General features: G+C 45.6%; 1 protein-coding gene across 2 annotated transcripts; it reads right to left on the reverse strand.

Moving 5' to 3' along the window:
- Window positions 1–1,993: 1,993 nt before the first annotated feature.
- Window positions 1,994–10,347, reverse strand: cxcl12b (chemokine (C-X-C motif) ligand 12b (stromal cell-derived factor 1)). 2 transcript variants are annotated; one of them, XM_048987065.1, is made up of 4 exons: window positions 10,188–10,347; window positions 8,078–8,195; window positions 5,673–5,780; window positions 1,994–3,999 (listed from the first exon to the last, which is right to left on the reverse strand). In XM_048987065.1, the coding sequence occupies exons 1-3, from the start codon at window positions 10,252–10,254 to the stop codon at window positions 5,693–5,695; spliced, it is 273 nt and encodes a 90-aa protein (XP_048843022.1). In that variant the 5' UTR covers window positions 10,255–10,347; the 3' UTR covers window positions 1,994–3,999; window positions 5,673–5,692. The 2 variants fall into 2 exon arrangements, with proteins under 2 accessions (XP_048843022.1, XP_048843021.1); XM_048987064.1 differs by having other exon boundaries at window positions 5,697–5,780; window positions 10,188–10,345.
- Window positions 10,348–10,971: the final 624 nt, after the last annotated feature.

Here is a 10,971-nt window from a genome sequence, read left to right on the forward strand (position 1 = left end):
CTCAGACACAAACGTATCAGTGCGGATTATGCCGTCAGGATGAATCACACCAGGAAAGTGCTGTCCGTTCTTGTAGCATTACTTCATTCAGGTGATCCATGCTGGACACTGCCAGGAAAATCCCTTGATTGTTTCCTCAGGCACTTCAAAAGTACCAAGATGGTGTAAATCTAAGCATAGTTTTATAAATGGTGTGTTTTGAGAGGCATTGCAGCTTTTCAGCAGCACCTGAGGGGAGTGGTCACCGACTACAGGAAAGGGAAACCCACGATTCTTGGGTCTCAGTGCAGCACAACGTTTTGCCTGTAGCTGTAGTATCTTTGAATATATTGTCATTAATAATGAAAATTGCCGATTATTAATGGCAACACTTTTGCAACAGGACAACTAAACTGCCTTCTTGTCAAATCCACTTCCGAAGGTCTTAACTCTTAACATCCTATTTTGCCTCCATACTTGTTCCACTGGGTTTGTCAGGGTGAATTATAGCAGAACTGTTCCATCTTTCTCATTTATACGACTGGTGTTGCTGCTGTACATCCTCTATGTGCCTCGGGAGGACAGGACAGCACCTTAAAGCACGGCTGCTCCTCCACCACTGCTCGCAAGTGACAGAAACCCAAAAATCCACCCTAGACTTTCCATTTTTTCCAGAGAGACAGTTAAGATTTATGAGGCTAGAAAATACAACAGAAGCACTGTGAAGAGTTCAGGGGACCTGAATAGTTTTCTTTGTCTGACTGTATCAGTGCTTGAAGTAGGGAAAGACAGGTGCCGGTTCCCCCCCCCCCTGTTATTCGGTACCAGGTGCCGGTTCTCCCCCCTGTTATTCGGTACCAGGTGCCGGTTCTCCCCCTTGTTATTCGGTACCAGGTGCCGGTTCTCCCCCCCCCTGTTATTCGGTACCAGGTGCCGGTTCTCCCCCCTGTTATTCGGTACCAGGTGCCGGTTCTCCCCCCCCCCCTGTTATTCGGTACCAGGTTCCGGTTCTCCCCCCTGTTATTCGGTACCAGGTGCCGGTTCTCCCCCTTGTTATTCGGTACCAGGTGCCGGTTCTCCCCCCTGTTATTCGTACCAGGTGCCGGTTCCCCCCCCCTGTTATTCGGTACCAGGTGCCGGTTCCCCCCCCTGTTATTCGGTACCAGGTGCCGGTTCCCCCCCCCTTGTTATTCGGTACCAGGTGCCGGTTTCCCCCCCCCTTGTTATTCGGTACCAGGTGCCGGTTTCCCCCCCCCTTGTTATTCGGTACCAGGTGCCGGTTCTCCCCCTTGTTATTCGGTACCAGGTGCCGGTTCTCCCCCCTGTTATTCGTACCAGGTGCCGGTTCCCCCCCCCTGTTATTCGGTACCAGGTGCCGGTTCTCCCCCTTGTTATTCGGTACCAGGTGCCAGTTCCCCCCCCGTTATTCGGTACCAGGTGCCGGTTCCCCCCCCTTGTTATTCGGTACCAGGTGCCGGTTCCCCCCCCCTTGTTATTCGGTACCAGGTGCCGGTTCTCCCCCTTGTTATTCGGTACCAGGTGCCAGTTCCCCCCCCCCCCCCAGTTATTCGGTACCAGCAGATAGGGAGGTGCCAGTGCTTTGATGAGAAATGATGAGAAATTAGAACTATCACTGTTCTATGTATACATATCTATCCTTATATATTTGTTTTTTATTTACTTAATTGGCTTACATTTTGTTAACACTTAACATTTAAATAGCTGGATATTTTTACTCTTATGCACATTGATTATTGCACCACTCTCCTTGGTTTAGGCTGCCAGTCAAGTTATCTTTAGTAAACCTTCTTTGGCAAAGGCCCTAAATTGCTAGTAAAATCATAGGTATAAAACTTTAAATAAATTTAAATAAATTTTAGTCCAAGGCCTTTAATTTCAATATTTGAAAGGATCTGTCGTTTTGTGTGAATCCTTTTGTCTTAGTGAGACATTCCTGCACACTATTCTACACGCGCATTTAAATAAGGAATACTTATTTAAAAAAAGACAAGAAGAGACTTTCAAAGTTTATTGGAAAATTACGTGAATTCAAACGATGTATTAATGCAAGTTTGTATACAAAGTGAAGTACAATTTATAAGCTAAATACAACATCATAGATGCAATATACTTGTATAGGAAGCTGCCTCACAAAGTAAGAGGGTTTCTTCACATTGTGTGGGAAAACAGGGAGAAGAAAATGACTCACTGCAGTACAACCAATCAGTCTATAACGAGGCCAGAGTCTCTTGGATCTTAAACAACATTGGCAAAGGTAATAAATCCCCTAAAAGCCAAAAACGATGCCGTATCTCATGACAATTGCCATCCACAGACAGGCTTACCGGACAGACATATTAGGAAACGTTTTACATGTCTAACACGGTGTATTAAATTACTGCACATTGTTCAGTACCCGTCTCCTTTAACTAATTCTTGCCCGACGTCCATAAATGACCTCCCCCAGCCACAATCCAGTCTTGCTTTTAGTCATTCACAATGTACACCTTCATATGGGACAATAAGCCCACAGGTTTAAATCCGTCTAAGGCAACCGTCTTAATGTGGAAATTCCAAACGGAATGAGTCCTATTTGCCACGAAAACATTACAAATAGTCGGGCTGTTTTCCAAATGTCTCCTCATTCATTACACCGCTGCACAAAGATCTACTCCGTCCTACTCATTGCTTGATGTTATTATTCTTAATTAACTTCCGAATTAAGAATGACGTCATTTTGATGGTTGATGTCAAAATCCAGGAACAGAAGGCATGCAAGTTTTTTTCTAATAAAAATTCAATTAAATGCTCGTTCACAATTAAGATTTAAGTAACATTAACACAGATCAATGTAAACAACCAACGTCTGCAAAAAGGTTTTGTAATACTGTTAAGTACAGTACATTCTTGGCATAACCCTTCATATTGTACTGTCTGAAATGGAATTACAGTAAAATAATATTTATTAATAAAGGTTACGTGTTTCGTGCTAACTGCTTGGAAGTGAAACGACGGCGCGTCTGTCTGTCACGTCACCGCATCGCCAAATCGGCGTAATTGTACTGAAGTCATTCAGGATAAATCTCCCCACTGAACCTCACTATAAAAAGTGTTTCGCTGCTCATAAAAAACCCTTGGAAAAGGGGATCCCAGATGGTCATGCATCCGCTTGAGAAAAAAAAACAAATAGGATTTTGCATCGCGATTGTTAAAGTGCACAACAAAAGCTGGGTGTGGCACCTGTGAGCGATTACTGCCGCAAACCTCACACACCCCTTACAGGGACCCTAACAGCGATACACAGTCCTAATTAACCACCCTGCCGTCTTGGGTGCTACCTGCAGCGTCTCTTAAAAGTCCTTCAGACTGGGGAGGGCGGGAAATGCAGACCTTCCCACAATTCTCGAGCGGTCTGAAGACGCACTGAAAAAAAACTTTAAATAAAGTCATGGCTTGTATAAGAATCCTCCAGTGTGAGTTGATTCCTTTGTGGCTTTTAATATTACATTAGCGACATTAGCGGTGCATCAGCGACAACAGGAATGTCTGATTGCACAACGTCATTCGGGTGTAAAACAGGGCTCCCTTGTTCCACAGGTTCATCTATGCAATTGTTGAGCACTTAAAAGCACTTAAATCCCCTGACCATGCAACAAAGACGCTGGTGCAAGGCTATTGGCTGTGGAAAAAACAAAGCTACACTGAATAGCCCATTCCTGCTTTTCAGTAAAAAATATATATTTCTTATATACATCAGACGGACGACACGGACACTCGGACACACATATATAATTGCACTTTGCGCTAAAGGAAAAGTGTCTGCAGGGGGCGGTGGTGAGCCACAGTCTGGCTCGATGCTGCATGAACGTAACTGGTGAGTAAGTGCTGGCTTGGCAAGCAGTCCCGGGAGGTAACGAGTGTTGTGTATTTGTGTGGCAGGCTGTGGGGGTGGGGGGGGTGGGGGGGCACAGAGCGGTCCCGCAGTGTCCCTAAGTGGATCGTCGTCTGGTCTTCTTCACCCTGTTGGGGGGGAGAGAAGAGGTTGAGCGGTAAAGGAATAAGCACAGCTGGACACCGTCGTACCATGACATCCATGACAGTTTCTGCTGAATAGCTGGCCTCCTTAGGGTTGGGGACATTACTAGCAGTAAAATACATTTCCAGCTAGATTCTGCTAGTCTTCAACACGTATCCCAGCCCGTCCCTCCCACCAGAACCAGGAGGTGCATCGCGAGCTCTCCGTAAGCTCTTCTCGTCTGCGTGTGAGAGGAACACTGCTGAGCTCCTTTGGACCTGCACCAGCATCTGGTTCCTGACGTGCTTCCCAATGCAATTAACGCTCATTAACCACCTCGTTCATTTGAGGAAGTTACACAGAGCCACTGGGAGGAGTAGGGGGGGGGGAGTTTATGTTTCTCTGGGACGCTGTAAAGTCATCCTGCAGTGACTGTGGTTTCACAGCTCAACGGGAGGAGCCTGCAACATCCTGAAGGAAAGACCACATCAACATACATAGACCCTCCACTTATCTCTGTTTAATTAACCGCATCGTTAATTAAGATACGCTGGGAGAATCCTGTGACGTTACGGGCGCCATGTGATCTTTGGTCGCAGACATAAAAGGGCCTGATTCCACTAAGGGCCAGTGCGCCGAGGTGATGGCCTCATCATCCAGCTTCGATCGGTCCTACGAGTCACAGCTGGAACGGTTTTAAGAGTCACAGCGTAATCACGGCTGTCGAGGGACCTCATGGCCAGACATGCCCCAGATCTCCAAGGACGCGGTCACCAGGCAGACCGTTAGCTTAAACACGCCGCAAACGACTCTCCAGTTGGAGAGTCGGCTTTGATTGCTCTGATTTCTAAAGAGCGACGTCATCCCCCCCCCCCCCCCCCCACCCCCAAGACGTGCCAGCATGTGGGGAGGGGAACTGTTAGCATAACTTCCCACACAATGGGACCGTAATGGGGGGCGGAGACATTCATAGACATTCATCTGTCTTCGTACAAAACCGTTACACTTCGTAAACGCCCGTGTGCACGGCCATTATCGGTGGGACCTGACGTGCTTTTGGGTCGTTTGCACGGTTAACAAGCTCAAAGACGGCCTATTCTCGGGGGAGGGGGGGCGTAGAAATGCTCGTTATTGGGGCCCTTGTATGTCTAAGGGCCTTGGTCCATTTGCGTGGTGATACAGACAGCAGGTACAGCACAGAGCTGATGTGATAACAGCAAAGGATCATGGGGTTTCCGATGCTAAGACTGCAGCAAAGACATTACATTTCCCAACCCGGTCCGCGGGAACCCCCAGACAGTCCACGTTTTTGCTCCCTCCCAGCTCCTAGCCAATGAAGAACATCGAATACCTGGTACAGGTGTGTTGGGAGCTGGGAGAGAGCAAAAATGTGGGCTAGAGCACGAGGCACTACGGATACTAACGCTAAATATTAAAGCATCTTTTGTCATGCAGGTGAGAAACGCAGAAAAGGAAATACCGGGGTCAGTCATTAACCCGTTTTCCTGCGGCTGTTTTCCATGAAAATTTAGTGTTCTGGGGACAAATCACGAAGGGGGCAAAGCGTTGGACCCATGTACCGCCATGGAGGGGAGGACTTCCATGGGGCAATGGGTGCCACACGAAAACGGGCGTATTTCATTCGGCGTTTCCCACAGTTACCCGCTGCTGCTCTTACTTGTATCGAACGGTTTCGCCTTACTTGTTCAGGGCATTCTTTAAGTACTGCTGTAGCCATTTAGTCTCAGGGTTAATGCAGACCTCTTTGTTGTTCTTCAGCTTGGCGCTGCATAGGGGAACCAGCAGGGAGAGAGAAGGACACGGATTATTTTCAGCATTCAAACAGCGGTGGAGCCCCTCCACCAACCCCCCCCCCCCCTCCCAACCTGCACATTTACCTCTGCTGTACAGCCCTTGTCCCTGCACACCGAGACCCTAAGACACACAAAGACCTGGGAGATTCTTATCTTCACTGATAAACCTGCCTGGTCTTTGACTCAGTCTGACCCACACATATTCAGTGTCGCCCTGTGAATCCAGTGACCGAAGCAGGGAGCCACGTTTAAACGAGAGAAAAGGAGGGGAAAAGAAATGTTTCTTTATGTCGATTATCCCCTAATCCCCCGTCGGGATTCTGGAACATTTTTATGTTTATACTAAATGAAACGGAAACCGCACACCACTAAATATTGGACAGACTGCCATAAAGCCCTGAATCCACAAGCTGCAGTAACGTTTCTGCGTTATAGTGGTTTGCATAACCCTCTTGTTTATGTCTAATATTCATTTGCTATTAGCGTCTTTCAATCTCTGTTTGGTTGCAGCTTTGAGGTCTAAAATTTATATTGCGGTTATGAAGAATGTCATTTTTCTAGAATAGACTGAATTAAAACAAACATCCATCCGTCTTTTAGCTGTTTATTCTGCTCAGTGACGTACAGATAATCAACACCATTCGGCAAGTAACTGAGCATGAAAGAAATTCTGTTTTTATCAAAAGTAATGTTTCTGCCTCGCTCCGTGTTATTTATTCAGATATCATGCTGGATGTCTTACACTGAAATTAAGACCGACAATGTGATTTCTCTGAATAACTAAACCGGTACGAAAATGAATTCCGCCCCGAGTTTCCATCTGTGGATTGTGAAACACTAAATAGAATTTGATTACCATACATGTATTTTCTTTATGAAGGTGTCCCGGAACAGATCTGTACACACCTCTGCGTGACATATGCAAGAAGCATGTGTGCAACCTCAAAAAATCTGGCCTTATAAAAGTAGCAGAAAAAAACCTAAGTGGAAATTGAAAAATGCAGCATTTTTAAAGTCAGTAGCGTGGGAGGTGGACTTCTTGGTCTACTTACAAACAGATGTGTGCAGGAACATCGCCAAAAAACAAGCATCTTACATTTGGCCACTGGTGACCAGGAAAAGCGAACCTCACAGATTCTTAGCATTTGAACATACAAATTATTTCAAAGACGACAAGAGTTTCAAAACATTTTCCGAAATAGTTGCCCGTTGAGCGAGGGCTGCCCTGAACATTTGCCCGGGGGACGTCAGGCAGTCGGACGCCCTCCGAAATATTTGTGACCTCAAGAGTTTGAACACGGGATTTCACACCCGTGTGCCAAAAGGTCACGCTTCAGTCAGCAGCTGCAAGTGGCAGGACCCGCCACCAGAGTTAGCCCCCCCGCATCCTAAAATGTAAAAAAAAATTGTGCACAACCACTAGAAAGACAGGGAGTTTCTAACAACTCATATGTTAAAATGCTCTGTTAAATGCACAAGAAATGTTTTTATTTCAAATGGGTGATTCCTGTATTTATCCTAACAGATAAACTGTTTGTCATCACTTCTATCAGTCAATATATGTCAGTGGTGTTCGGGGGTGGGGGTGGGGGGCGCAGTGAACAGGGGGGTTGTGGGGGGCTGGGAGGGAATTTTCAGATTCTGGAGAGAAGTCAGCAGGTAGTAATTACTCACAGTGAGTAAAACCCGAGAGCAAACAAGCAGATTGTACTACCGCTTTCATCTCCGCTGTTTAAGATATCATGCCGGGGAGGCATGGGGGGGGGGGGTGCAGAGGGGGGGGGTCCATCTGCTCTGCTGCCTTTGCAGCCTAAGATGTCACTCCTCAGTCAATTGCACGGAGGCCTGTTCTTTACTACAAATCTACTGTCCATTGACTCTACGGTCTGCTGACAGATGCTGCGTGGGCACGGTGATGCGAAAATGGGGAGATATGGGGGGGGGGGACTTCAACCCCCCCCCCCCCCAAACATACTGATAAGGCTTCAGGATACAAGGTTCAAGCCCAAGGCACAAGATTATAAAAAGGCCAATCATTTTGACCCTTTTATTATTGTTTCCTGTTAGAAACAAAAACATCCACTGCTGCCCCCCCCCCCGGCCACTCAGCTCCTCCCCCGTCTGAGAATTGTGCAGTGCGGGAGGCGCCTTCCAGCTTCCCATGAAGCTTTGAAGGTCGATGCCGGGCCGGGCCGGGCTGGCGTCGTCGGGAGGGGAATGTGGGATGCACCGGTCAGGAGAGGGGCCGGGGGTCTGAGGTTGTACTTACATGACTTGGAAGGGGCAGTTGGGCGTATGCAGGAACTTGAGCTCGCGGATGGCCCGCTGCGGGACGGTACTGACAGTCGAGCGGCACCAGCACCTCTCCACCATGCCGAACGGCTTTGCTGGGGGGTGGAAGTCAAAACAAAAGGGTCAGTGTGACATCTTTCACCCCCATGACCCCCCATTGTGTCAGCCCTAGCAGGGAAAATCCTCCTTTAATCAGCAGCCACCTTTCTAACTTTTCTAATACATACTGAAGAAGCTACTGATGATTGTGACTCTAAGGTAAAACTGCCGTTCCCCAGTACTGTACATTTCTGTTGTCCGATCAGCAACCATGCTCACAACCCTGCCGCGTCTTTTACCCTGTTAAATACCTTCTTCGCTATAGTCAGAGGGGGGAAAAAATCTTGTAAAAGTGAGAGAGCGAAACGCTTCAGAAACACTTGTGCACACAACGGCCACACGTAAGAAAAACACGCTGATGAGAAACAAACGAGATTCTGAGATTTTAGCTCCTTTACCGTTTCTTAGATGCTTCATTTCGTAAAAAAAATACAGCTGCATGAAATAAATTAAATGAACTGGCCGCTGTACACGTTGTAATATATATTTTTTGATTAGGTGTTGATTGCCTGCATTTTGTTGTATGTCGTCAGCAAAATGGCATTTCGGTGCCCTGACCCGTATTTTTTTAATTCGCTGAGTATGTCCACCCTGCGAATGACTGCGTACATTAATGTAATTGTAAATAAAAGTTTCCATGGTAAACAGCAATAAATTGCGACTAAAACATGCCTATTCTGTGTTTAATGATGTGGCTGCATGTTTTCGTTACCCGTGTCTTTCCGTAAGAGTTAATAAAAGGTGTAAAGCAACCTTTTCTTGGAGTTGAACATTGTCCTTAAAACTCAAACTGCGGAAAACACAAACCTTGGCTTTATAACAAATCCCTGAACTGCGGTGAAATGCATGTATATCCTCCTAAATGACTATACTTCAGTTAAGACTGTTCTTTTTCTTAAACGAACGTCTTAATGATTATTTGCTCCCAGACATTTCTGAAGTGGATTCTTTAATCGTTTCTGCAGCGAGTGTAATAAAATGTGGTGGGTGAGAGGTATATAAACACCAAACCTGAGATGTTTTAAATATTGGTTTTAAAGTCGAACCGTTTGCGGCACTGAACACTGCACCTCAGTACATTTGAATCAAGTGTCAACTAATTACTTAATTGTCGGGCGTATAAATTCTCAAAATGCTTCCACTTGGAAACGTAAGTTCCTCTTTTAAAAGCGCGAAATGCCACTTAAACACCAACGAACATTTTCGGCAACAATTGAACGCCATTATGATGGTAATAAAATGACCATTAAGGCGCAACAAAGGATGATTCCAACAGGACATCTACTGCTATTACAACGGGTTTGCTTAATCCGTCAATTAGTGGGTCATTAAAAGAAGGAAAAAGGAGAAACAAATACACAACATGCCCAGGCAAACATCAAATGCAGGGTCGCGTTGCTCATTTGCTTGATTTTCCAGTTCAGCATTTCCAGAATAAATCCATGTGTATCGTATGCGTAGCGTATTGAACTTAACGGACCGTAATTTGAAGATACATAAAAACACAGAACAACGATGTGCTTAACTAACTGCATTACATTCTGTGCGAAGTAATTGTAGTAATTGTAATTGTAGACTGATGTCAATGTCTTACCCGTACAACTTATATATTTAAAATGGTGTAAAATAATTCTCAAATAACGTAAATTAAAATGAAAAATTATACCATACACTGTGAACTCGTCGTCCCTAAGTTTACCGATCTTGAAGTAAAATTCTTACTGTAAAACTGCAAAACCACTTAATTCCAGCAAATTAATAAAATCACACTCTAAGCATCGCATGTTCAAACATTTTCCACTAAACTGACACTTAAAATGATACATAGTATAAATGATACATAATATACATAGTTAAACTTGCAGTGAGGGAAATGCAATGTAACGCGCAAGGACCTTACAGAAAAAGGCACGTATTGATCAGGGTGCAGAAGAGCGCAAAACGGCCAAAGAAGATGCCGAAAGGCACCAGAGATGCAGCAAACTCACCATGCGATGTGCGGGCATACAGCGCCACCGCCAGCAGCACCGTCAGCGACAGCACTTTGACATCCATAGTTTGCGACAAAGGAGATTTTCCCTCAAGCTAGACTCCAGGACAAGTGTGACCGGCGAGCGCGACGCGCAGCATTAGAGGATCTCCTCGGAGGGGTGACCCACGGGGGTGTGGCCTCGGCCTGATTTATCCCCGCTGGCAGGACTGACTTCCTCCATTAAACAGTCCGCCTGAAAAAGCAGGCTGCACTATGACTTTTACTTTTCTTTCGCTCGCATGTACAACACCCGGGCTATTCAAAGAAAGGTGGGACCCCGAGAGTAGTTCAATATGGTTTTATTACACCCGGCTGATTCGTTATTGTTCACCGAGCCAACAGTGTGTCTTATATGTATATAAGGTATAGTCAAGCCTGCATGACCTTAAATTGTTAAACATTTAGGTCAATGATGCCGGAATTCTTTTCATGGCAGACACTTTACCGTGTGAGCCACTGCGGTTTTTCAGCGTTTAGTCACATAGACTAAGTAGACTAAAACGAGACAGAGAAAGAGAGAGAGAGAGAGAGAGAGAGAGAGGGAGAGAGAGAAATGAAAGAGACCCACAAAAGAAAGTCTCAAATGTTAACAGGTGTTGGAAAATTGACTCTTAGATAAAGACCATTTTTTCTGTGCTTGCTGGTTTTCAGAATAATTATGTTAATCTTAATAGCTTTCCATTGGGTTCTCCAAGGATTTTTTTTTATTTGTAAGGAATGATGTCTGCGTGTACAGGACG

The sequence above is a fragment of the Brienomyrus brachyistius genome, chromosome 20 (genome assembly GCF_023856365.1).
Source record: "Brienomyrus brachyistius isolate T26 chromosome 20, BBRACH_0.4, whole genome shotgun sequence".
Lineage (NCBI taxonomy): Eukaryota > Metazoa > Chordata > Actinopteri > Osteoglossiformes > Mormyridae > Brienomyrus > Brienomyrus brachyistius.